The sequence below is a fragment of the Poecilia reticulata genome, linkage group LG2 (assembly GCF_000633615.1).
Source record: "Poecilia reticulata strain Guanapo linkage group LG2, Guppy_female_1.0+MT, whole genome shotgun sequence".
NCBI lineage: Eukaryota > Metazoa > Chordata > Actinopteri > Cyprinodontiformes > Poeciliidae > Poecilia > Poecilia reticulata.
In genome coordinates this window covers 28,854,395-28,866,052 of record NC_024332.1, presented here as the reverse complement: position 1 = coordinate 28,866,052, position 11,658 = coordinate 28,854,395, and the positions used below count along the sequence as shown (strand labels likewise).

General features: G+C 41.9%; 1 protein-coding gene across 1 annotated transcript in view; it reads left to right on the top strand.

The window, feature by feature from the left end:
• anos1 (anosmin 1) overlaps positions 1-11,083 on the top strand; it is a 60,234-nt gene extending 49,151 nt beyond the window's left edge. Inside the window, exons 8-14 of the mRNA XM_008400774.2 lie at positions 891-1,035; positions 2,686-2,832; positions 5,909-5,997; positions 7,792-7,963; positions 8,221-8,441; positions 9,061-9,202; positions 9,988-11,083. Of these exons, the coding sequence (XP_008398996.1) occupies positions 891-1,035; positions 2,686-2,832; positions 5,909-5,997; positions 7,792-7,963; positions 8,221-8,441; positions 9,061-9,202; positions 9,988-10,046 (975 nt within the window). The 3' untranslated portion in view covers positions 10,047-11,083. The remainder of the gene's footprint in view (positions 1-890; positions 1,036-2,685; positions 2,833-5,908; positions 5,998-7,791; positions 7,964-8,220; positions 8,442-9,060; positions 9,203-9,987) is intronic.
• The last annotated feature ends 575 nt before the right edge of the window (positions 11,084-11,658 follow it).

Sequence of the window (11,658 nt, the reverse complement as noted above, 5' to 3'; positions counted from 1 at the left end):
GCATGGCTAAACAAACAGTAGCAATCTGGCAAGATGAAGGTACAGCTGTCTTTAACAATGTTATTATACAGTTTGAATTATTGAAAACTACATCACCAAAAATAAGGCTATAGCAAGCATTTTATTTGTATTGTGTTTGTGTAATAAAAACATGCAAAATGTTATAAAAAAWTTTTTTTCTTAAAGATTGTGTTAAAATTSTGAGCTTCAGTATTTTTTAAAATTCATGAAACTGTGTGTAGCAACACATGATCAAATGGCACATGTGGCTCACTATCACTGAAGAGTATTTGATGACAGACCCGAGCAGGAAGACGGATTGTCTAGACAGTCCACACACACGCACACACACACACACCCCCACACGCACACACACGCGCGCACACACACACCTATAGATTTTTTTTTCTCCTGAATTAGTTTTTAAAACACATAGCAGATGTGGCACAGAGGAGATAGAGGTGGGAGACACCAGACACTGTTGACACATGTACTACTGGTTTCCACTTTGGCACCTCGGGGGCTTTGAAAGCAGCCTTCTGCTTGAAGAATGTCAAAACACACGTAGTCAATAAGAGGAACTCATCAGGTTCACGCTGACGGTGGAATGCTAGAAGTCCAGCGCAGTGAAGAAGCCCTGGGAGGCTCTGATAACACGGCTCTCTCACACGGCCCCCTGGAGACTATCTCCCTGGTCACGGTACCTTCCTCAGCTCCAGATGTGTTCCTGATACGCAGGACTTTTCCCACACGCAAGACACTGGYTCTGGCCGGGYTGAATCAGAGCCGGTACAGTGACAGGACTTTGAAAAGRACTCTCAAACTGACGTGTAGTAACAATAAATAAATCTAAAAGCGTTTTTTTTTTGTTGTTGTTTTTCTTGTCGCAGGCTCAGAGCTGGGTGGATCTGGAGGGTCTGCAACAAAACAGCAGTTACACTGTGGAGCTGCAGGCTGTCACATACTGGGGACAGGTGCGCCTGAAGAGCTCCAAGGCCTCGCTCCACTTCAGTACCTCTCAGAATAATGAATCAGGTAAACACTCAAGCTGCTATACTGTTCTTCATTTGCACGTCTACATGAAGGCATTTAGATGTAGCTTTCTTATTTTGCAAATCCTTTTGGTTTGTATTTTGTGCTGCCTGAGGCTCGCATAATACGGGTAACCGAATCCCCACAAACATCTTTATCTGTGCTCGTTTCGTTATGCTTGTCAGCTGATGTCAGCTTTCAGTGCAGAATAACAGCATGTGTTAATTTAGCTTGTTACACATAGAATTTAAATGAAGTCTGGACAAACTACTAAGTCCACTTCAAACATGAAGCTGTTGCAGTGGTGCTGTGGACCGCCGCTTTTGATTGGATTTATAATTTCTCTAGCTGCAATGATATTGCAAATTTGGAAATAGGATGGAAAAAGTTTACTGTACAGTTTTAGAGTAATGTTTAGAGAAACTGATACAAATTTTAGTCAACGGCTGGTGTGCCTAGAATCACAAAAAGAGAAGTCTTCTTGTGCATATTCTTGAAAATGCAGTATCCTGACCTTCAYGTTGAAATTCCCAGAAGGCTGCCAGCTTTTTTTTAATCTGAGCTTTTATTCAATGGTAGGTTGAATAAAAGCTTGCAGCCTGTATGATGTGCCGATATGCTTGAAATGTCACAGGAAATATATGTCCACAGACATCTTTAAATATCACGCCGATAATATCACGCTTTGACAGTTTGTCCTTCAACAGCAGCTTCCAAAACGAAGAGCGTTGTTGTCAATTAGGTCTGCACAATATTTTCTATTGCAATCCCAACATCTTTGAGTGCAATGTCCTTATTGCAACAGACAGCAAAATGCGGGGGTTAATATCAATCGACACTGTCATAAAAATCTTCAGCAGTGATGTAATGATGCATTACATGTTTTCCAGATGTTGTACAGCCGAATTATCAATGCGACCTCGTAGTGATTTGTATCGGATGTTTGACTTCCAACCAGTTATTTTCTCGGAACATCATTTATAATTCTGTAATTATGTGCAGGTTGGGGATGAGAAACCTATTTTAGAACACTGACTAAAAATCTTTTTGTAGCTTTTCGTTGAGTTTACATTGGCGAATATTGGAAAAGTAATTTCCCAGTTGCCATAAAGTGCTGCGCTGGGGCTTCAAAATGGAAAAGATAAAGCAATATTATAACAGGTGAATCTCAAAATCATGCACAAAGGTTTGTATGTTCTGGTGGAACATACATCGCAATGCCAGGTAAATTTTAGCTTCATACAAAGATGACAAACTGAGCCTGGATACACCTGGTAAAATCCTCCTATTGCTTCTGTCTTGATTTGCTTTACTCCTGATTAGAATTGAATATCTCTGAAATTACCAGAAGCGCAAACAAACACAGATAGGTCAAGTATACCGTCACCATGTTCATGTTCATCTGTAGCTGGTCTCCATGCAGGCATCAAGCCTAAGTGAGAATGAGCTCCTTCTTTTGCACATGTGAACTTCCAACCCCTGCAGTTACAGAGCATCCATATAGAAAGAGATGTTTTTTTTACCATATATTGTGCACTGCTGTGATCATCCAAAGTCATAATCAAGTCTGTTACCATGCTGAAGAGCGTGCCATAACACAGTCACTGTTGTATCTTAGCTACYGGAGCAAACACTTCTCTCTTCTGTTCCCAGCAAAATCGACCCACAAGCCCAAGAAGGAGGAGATATCCCCTCTGAGCTCGACGTTGGCCAAACGCCCCTCTGGGCCTCTGGAAGTGGGCACACCCTTCTACCAGGATGGTCAGCTCCAGGTCCGAGTCTACTGGAAGAAACGGGGAGGTAAGCGCTCTGTTTTTCAGCTTTGCTCCCACCAAATTAGCACCCCGTCATGCCCATCAATCACTATGACTCATGTGCACCGCATTAAGATGTTATGACTGATCCTCGCTCGCTTAAACAATTGCGCTCATAAATGCGGTGTCAGTGATGTAAGTAAAGCAACGTGTCTTGGTGGGGGCCTTTGTAATTCGAGCGCTCGGCTGAATAGTTAAAATCTTCACACGGACAGTTAGCAAGGAGCCACCGTTTAGCAAAGAACAATAAACACAGAACCCGAGCTCAGCTGTGTTTAATAGATTCTCACATTAGACTCGTTTTGTTTTACAAAAAGGCTGATGTCATAGGGAGGAGACGCGATGGCGGGTTCCAGCGCCACGAGGGGTTAAAGCATGCCTCTCCCAGCGGAATCCGTTCTCTTAAAAATCTTCAGCTAATACCGGAGTGAAAGTATGGAAACCCTGAAAGCCATGGTCTAAGGGTAACCTGTCAAGTCCCATTCGCTGCTCTATGTCATATTGCAAATATATGTCATCGCCCGGGCCAAACTCCACATCCTTGAGTCAAGAATGCGAGCCCTGGCTGTAGGAGAGGCCTGGTGAGACACCAACTGCTGAATCAGAGCGAGGAGAGCAGGGGAGCAGGGTTGGCGCAGAGCTGTTAGCGAGGTTGGCCTGGACTCACTGAGCTGAGTGATGCTGACAAGGATCAAGCGTGGCTGGGGAATCACTGCGTTGCAGAGCAGAGTTAATCCAGGACCTGTTTCTTGTATTGTGGTCCCGGTTTGCGGTGAGCGTCCGCCGCTGCCGCTCATCAGTCTGAAGGATGGCCTTGCTCTCAGCTAATGTAAACACACAGACACACAGATGGCCCGGAGAGCCGGAGAGTCTCTGGACATCTGGTTTGTGTGACGGACAGAGGGGACAGGTTAACTGAACCGTGATTAAACTCTCACTCATTGTGTTTGTGATCCAAAGCAGCCCGGCCTCTGGATTGTTTCCAGCGGACTAAAGGGAACGATATTGCACTCTCAGCTTTGATAAAGTATCTGCTGTCCTCTCAGCATGCAGACAATACGCAGCAGTTCTGCACAGCGGTACTTCTGAAGCTCGCCCCTCGTCGTGATTTATCAAACGCCGCTGAGTTTCTGTTCACTACCTGATTTCCACGACCTATTTCTTGTTTTACATGGCCCTTCCCCTCTCCGTCGGACCCGGCTAAACCTATCTTGTTTATTTTTTCCCAATTTTCCCGGTTCGTTGTAATTCCTCTCTTCTGCTTCCAAAGAGCTCAGGGGCTCCAAGTGCCAGACCCGTGTCTAAGCCTTCAAAGGACCCCTTTTTATCTCTCCCACTGCAACGCAGGCCCCTGCTGAGGGGCGAACGAAGCACAACTCAATTATTAATCGTGGAAGTATATTGAAAGGAAAACCCGAGCGGCACAGCTGAAGGAATTATAACCCTTGTAAACCAAGACAAGGGTGATGGTAAAATAAACACTGCTGAGAAGTTTATGTGGAGATTCTTGTGTTTTCATATAAAGTGTCAACGTGATCAACTTGACTTGATGCTCTGAAGACGCAAGAATGTCCAATCTGAGATTTGTTGGTGAGGAAAAGAAAGGTTCACCAAAGCAGGACGTTTATGTTGATGATATCACATAAATATGAACAGAAGGGCTTCTCCCCCTCCCTAAAGCCATTCATTAGTATGGACCCACAAATGAGAACAGGAGATATAAGATTTTCCGATAAAGTGTATTATATCCCATAAGATACCCATCTGCGAATAATTTGAATATGTCAGAGTGGCATCACAGTGATGCTTTGTTGTGGAACTGCACTAGTAAATATGTCCAGATTTATTTCACTACAGAAGGACACCTGTTTGTTGTTTTCTCTGTAGTTCCCTTCATTTATTGATAAAGTCATTGTTTATTTTTTTTATGCATGCATATGATTTGAATTTAGGTATTTGGTAGTAGAGCTCCTTCTTCACTATTCCCTTCTCTTTGTGAAACGCACCAGCATCACAGCTTGATGCCACTGCATAAACGAGAGTTTGAACCGTTTCCCTTAGCTCTGAAAGAACTAACCTTGAGTCATGTTTGTGGTCACTTCACCCAGGAAGCATATTCTTTGTTTTATCTGTCCATAAAACATTTCTCCCGGATGTAGCAGGCTTCCAAAACTAAACTCTACATGTCTCTCAGTCCATGGCGATATTAAAGTGGCCTGGGTGTGGACAGTAATGCTGGCGTCCAAGAAGTGATTACTTCACAAATCCAGTTAGATAAATTACTGGAGTCAATCATGTGGCTATCATTAACTTTACATTTCAATTTGTCTGGAGAAAGTAACTAAAGTGTGGAATCTATTATCTTTTAAAATCTGCTATGCATGTGCAGAGATTGGTGTTTTTAGTGATTACTGACATGTTCATGCAACATGTTCATGTTTTGTTAGGGAAAATAAGGCAGAGAGAAGATGGTTGTAATGATATAGTGGGGAAAAAGTGATATTACTGCAGACCTGTCTGTTAAAAAAAGAAAATGAGAAAAACAATTGTGTTAGCCGGTTGATTTTACTGGATGTTATACTGTGCGATTTAAAAAAATATATAAATCTCGGACAACAGGTTTACACTATACCACTGTGTTTCGTAAAATGTATCGTAGATTTTTTATTCATTTAAAACTGAGATTTTAGTTTGTATTTTTGGTTCGATTGTGTCATTTTGATGTGCAGTCCTGCAGAGACATGTGCCACCTGCATTTTAAGAGTTTTCCAAACTTGTCAAGAGACAAAAAAGAAAAACAGCTAACGGCATTTTAGTGGTTTAAAAGTTGATTCATTATTCAGTTTTATGGCTTATTAGGTTGACACCAGTAATCATTGTTTACTTCTGAAGTCATTTTTCTTTTGTTTGTTTAGTAGCGGTATGTGATTGCTTTGCAGCTTGTTAAATGCCGGACCCAGCCTGGTGATGGAGCACTGTTTCATTGCGAAGGCTTGAGGTTCTGCATACTGAGGTGGTTTTTAACATTCCACCCTCCGCCCCTCGTTCTTCATCTGTTGCAGACCCCACGGTGAGTCGCTACCACGTCCAGTGGATGCCCGAGTACTGCAGCCACAATGAGACCCGAGGCCCAGAGAAATCCGTCACACAGGTCAGTCCAGCTGAAGTCGCCCCACAAAGCTGCGACCTGAACAGCAGCTGAAGCCGATGCGGAGCACGTGCCTGACCTTTCGTCTCGACGCTGAGAAAGGACCGCTCCGTCAGGGAAAAAGAGACCCCCCGAGTGAACCATGAGACCTGTTATGTTTTGTTTGCACCGCCTGTTGTTTTCAGTCCTATGAGTCAGTAATTACGGTCAGGCATGTGGTTTGTTAGCCAATAAAACACTTAAGCTTGAGCATTGTTTCCAGGAATAGTGGGGTTATACTCCTCCAAAGGCCTCGGCCATGCTACTGCATGTGTCTCCGTCTTGAGTTGTGTACGCATAGAAAAGGTGGGAACTCGGCAATGGGCGTCTCTCAGCCTAATCGAGGGTGTCAGAGCCTTTCAATCAACACATTCTTTGGGAAGCAGCTCTCCGGTTGCTTGGGAATATGTATTTTCCATATATCACCGAGGAGGAGTCCAGACTTGGGCTTTTATGTGAGCGCAGCGCCTCATTCACTTTTAATCAAAGCTGTTTCATATCAGAGAGAATATACACCCTCTCCTAAGGGACCGTCTATTAATGTAGGCAGACTTTATTACTGCGAGGTATGAATCCACAAGTCAGCAAGATTTCTTTGTTCCCTTAGAGAAATTGGAAAAGTGTTAGCTTGTCTTTTTTTTTTGTCAAGATCAATAGATGATTAAATCTTGAAATAGGTTTACAGTGAAAAGCTTTTGCTCTGAATTCATTAACCCACATTTATGGGCCGTGAGCACGCTGTGGTTTCTGCATCTTATTTTAGTCCTCATGTTCTTGTGGTTGTGCCTTATTTACCTGTGCATCTCAATAAATTGATATTTGCTTTGATTATGGCTTACAGCTAATAACTCAAAAATTCAGTTTCCCAGAAAATTTGAATGTTACAAAAACAGAATAAAAAAATACATTTCAAAATAGAAATGTTACACTGCGGCCCCTGAACTTTCCCCACTGATGTGGGTACATTCCCGAGAAAAATAAAATTTAACCAGACACTTCAAAGAGGCTGTGATGCTGGGGGTCGATGTAAATAATCTTATGCACTAATGCACACTAGAACTGAACATTTTGACTTGATTACTTGCAACTTTGGCATAACTGATAGAACTTGGATTGCAAAATTGCTGAAAGGGAAAAAATGGGCCGTATCCACAAAACTGATTAACCGGAAGTCATGACCTTGTTTAGCAGTTCCTCTGCAAATGCGGTGATATAATAGACAAGAAAACATCACAGGGAAGAGAGAAAAATGAACAGACTGAAAAATATAACCCAGAAAGAGTTTAAAGATATCAGGATGGAATAAATAAAAAAAAAATTGCATGCCCAGACACTCAGAGTACACTAAAAATGTGCTTTGGATTTTGCATCATACGTCTTCCTTAAACTTCCTTGTCTTAGAAAATCATCCGGCTGATCACTGCAAATGCTGTACAGTAACACCTGAAATCAGTTTGTGTGTAACTGAATGCATAATACATGATATTTAAGTTTCACTTTTTGAATGTTTGATGATGGTGAATTCATTTCAGGTGCAGAAGCTCTGATTTTGCATTTCACGTTGTAAAATGTTAGGCTAACCTCTTCCGCGCATGTGTTTGAGGTACGATCAGAATCTGGGATGTGTTTCAGAGGCCTAAGCAGGAACTTGATCTCCTCTAGTGCTGTGCATTAAATCACCTCCGGAGATCCACACCAGGACTGAACCGGGTGACAAGTCAGAGGCATCAGGGCTGAAAAATCTGTTTCTTTACTCAGGAGAACTACATCAACCTTCCGGGTCTGCTGTTCTCCTGCAAGTACAAAGTCACCGTTCATTTGCTAAAGTCCAAAAGACGCTCCAAGGACGAGAGCACCACCTTCTTCACCCCATCCTGCGCTACCATCCGGAGCAAGACCCACAAACACATCCCCTGCCCGGGGGAGGGAGGTGAGGATTCAGCTGCCTGACACATGAAGGGCATTTTAAAATCAATCCACATTAGCAGAGACACAGAAATTAGATACCTTTGTGTCTTGTGGCATCAGCAGGATGACGAAGAAAATCTATACAGGGTTGAAAGAACAAGTCAACATGTTAAGCATTTTCTTGGCAAATGTGGATTTAAAGGAGGGGGAAAAAAAAGAGTCTGGAATAAATGTGAGCTTTTACATTTCCATTTATTGCTGTCACTTTTCTCTTTCCAGCTTCAGTCCTTCCAAAGGTTCTGGCTAAGCCAGAAAATCTGACGGCCTCCTTCTCCATGAATGACGGAAACATAACTGGCAGCTTCCTGTGGCGCGTGTCCAGGGTGGCTCCTCACCAACGGATCACAGGCTTCCAGGTCACCTGGGCGGAGATCAACACCGAGAGCCGGCAAAACAGTCTGCCCAACAGCATCATATCCCAGTCCCAGATCCTGCCTCCAGTACGTTTTAATCCTAGTGGAACCAGACCGACAGTTTTCTCTTATTTTTGTTGCTTCTCATTTGTCGCCAGAATGTGTACTAGCGTTGCCGTACACGTTCAGAAAATTTTTGCTGTGTTTGGAAAAGACGTCCTGTGCTCTGATTTCTTTAGTTTAGAGTATCTGTCAGAGGTGACAGTGGTTTTCAGATAACGTCCTGAGGACTCTTTGAGTGAATCCTGTGATAAGGCGTTGCCGTGCAGTGAGGCACATGGATAGATCAGAGGTAGCACTGCTGCTGGTTTTCCTGTCAAAACTCTTCATCTGCCTTCATGTCGTCCTCTTTTTATCCTCTGGTGGAGTTCTTAAACAGCCACTCTTTGACATAATCTTCTTCATCAACAACACATTCTGCCTATCTGCACCCTGCCTCCCGAGCATAGCTATAAATAAAACCACCTACTACGCACTTTGTCACACTGGCAGCGGCCTTACGAAAACAAAGGCTTTGTTTTTCTTGTGTCTGGCTTCTGCAAAGACAACTAATACATCTCTGTTTTACAGCTTAACTTAAAGTACTGTCAAATTCGTAGGGAATGGTTGTTTTATCTCGGCTGATAGTCTCTCCTTGGCTTTGTAGGATCACAATCTGCTTGTCGTATCTAATTTGCGGCCGACTACATACTACAGACTGGAGGTGCAGGTCATAACAACTGGAGGCGAGGGACCCGCCACTGTCAAGACCTTCCAGACGCCAAATATACAACCACTGGCACAACACCGTGAGTTACTGTTAGCCATGCTATAATGTATAAAAATTAATTCAGAAAATTTATGTTCTGTTTAATTTGGCACTACCTTTCTGTCTACCAATGTGTTTTCTACTATTAGTTTCTTTTGATGGCTAGTATATTTTGTTTTTGATTACTTTATAGTAAAATTATAGAGGAAAACAAACTCCTCTTTACATTTGTGTACTGAATGGCTTTGCTCTCAGCAACAATGTCAAGGATGGCAAAAACAGCACTTTTATTACAATAGACGATAGAAGGTTTCATTTACATATTCATTGATACTATGTTTCTGGAAAAGGTTGGACATGCTGCTAGCATGTTTTTTTAGCTAATTTTTTTAGATCTAGCCTGACCATGCTGGGACCCTTATGTTGGTATCCTTTTTTCACAATTAAGTTTTTTCTATGTACGCTAACTGCTGCTAACATTTTTGCTAGCATCCTTACTTATGAAACAGAAGCCATGTTGCTGAGTCTATCAGCCCTGACATCCTTAGCACCACCTCCCAGCCATCCATTTTCTRCAATGAGGAGCTCAATTATCTTTTGAAAAGGATTTCAAATACAGTTATTTATAATTTTTTTTTAATTATTCGTATAATGGATGTAAACATTTAATGTTTACTTCCATTGTAAACATTAAATGTGTTAAAAAAAAAAGTAGGCTCCTAATCTACACCTAATAGCATCACCGTCGTATTAAGACCATATACCAGAAATAACTATGATTTCAAATAGTAGCTAACGTGTAGCTGAATATTTGTGCTTTCAAAGGACCCAGACTCCGGCAGCACCACTCTCATCACCAGAAGCCATCATTGGAGAAACACTGAGTTTGCGCACCGAGGCAAACCCAACCCGGCTGAGCGAATCGCCTGTGACTCTGTTCCCGTCAGCCAGGGAAGGAATGCGTGGAACCTCACAGAAACTCAGTTCGCCGGACCATGAAGTGGACCACCCCACCTCCGCACTCTCTCAGCTCATGAAAAATGGGTCTATCTTCTTCAGGCTCCACAAAGCATCAGCTCCTTTTTAACCCCCACAACCCTCTCTCTCTCTTTTTTCACTTAGATGTCACCGGATGGGTTTGTGKGTGTGTACAGTGAAAGTTAAACTTCAAGGTTTCTTATTTTGTGCTGCTTAGAGCACAATCCTACCCCCCGCTTATCCCGGCTCATCCCAGACTTAAAAGCAAGTGATGAAATTTCTGGTCAAAATARATCCATTAACTCAGAAATTAGTTTTTGATCACACTGTCGTTGTGCACAACAAAAAAAGACCTTTGATTGGATTTGATAAACATGTAGTTGAAAGCAACCTACTGGATAGAAGGGCGATGCCAGAGCATTTGCTTATTCTTGAAGAAAGAAAAAAAGTAGAACTTAATCTATTTATTTTGTGCTTACCCAATAAAGAGGCGCTTAGACATGCAGTCTGTACTGATGGATAATGTAACTAAAGTCCTTATCGTCTAACCCAGAATATTTCATGTAGTATGTTGCATGTAGTCCATTTGATTTTTGAACTGTAAATGAATTACTTGCTTCAAATTGAAAGCTCGTAATGTTTCTTTTTTTTTTTTTTGCATGACAACTGTAAGCATCCCGTTGGCATGAAATAAAATAACGTCTATGTGTTACCTCTTTTCAGTATGTTAGCAATATTTCATTAACAGATTAACAAATAATTATATTGGAAGTAATATGTCACGTTTATTAATGAAATTATAACGTGTGGAGATGAATTGTACATGTTCTTGGCTGTAGAAATATTTGTCTTGGAGCAGTCAGTGAATGTTTATATTTATTTATGTGTGTGTATTACAATGTTTGCTTTTTTTTGTTGTGTGTGAATGTGTTTGGATTTTATGTGTTGTAGTCTCAGATTTTTAAAATTGCTAAAAAACAAAATATCGACAAAAAAAAAAAATCTTGTAAAGACATTTTGTAAAAAAGGAATTGTAAATACAGTCTTATGTTACATGTTATTTTTCCATGCTAGAACCTGTACAAACTGCTAAGTAATAAAATAACTCCTAACCTGTTCCCGGTCGCTGCTTGCTTTATCCCGTTTTGATAGCCGAGYGCTCTCGCTTTTGCTAAAAACTCTCGTCTGTTTGGAAGCTACAGTTGCATATATTGGCTGTGACGTCCATCGTGTCAGGCTCCGTAGCACATTCACAGATCGGTCCAGGAGCCCAAGACACACGCTCTACACGTCCAAATAAACAGGTCATCTAGCGGATTTACCGCCACCGAGGCCGGCCGTTCGTCAACATAATGCTCAGCCCGTACAAGCAATTGTGTGTTTGAAAACTGATAAATACATCCTCCGCTTTGCAGCTTGTCTCCGTCATAAAATGAGATGTGGAAGAAAATGCTCCCACAACACTGCATCCAGGAGTGTCAATAGCAGAGTAAGGGGCCAAGTGTSAGTGAATTTATG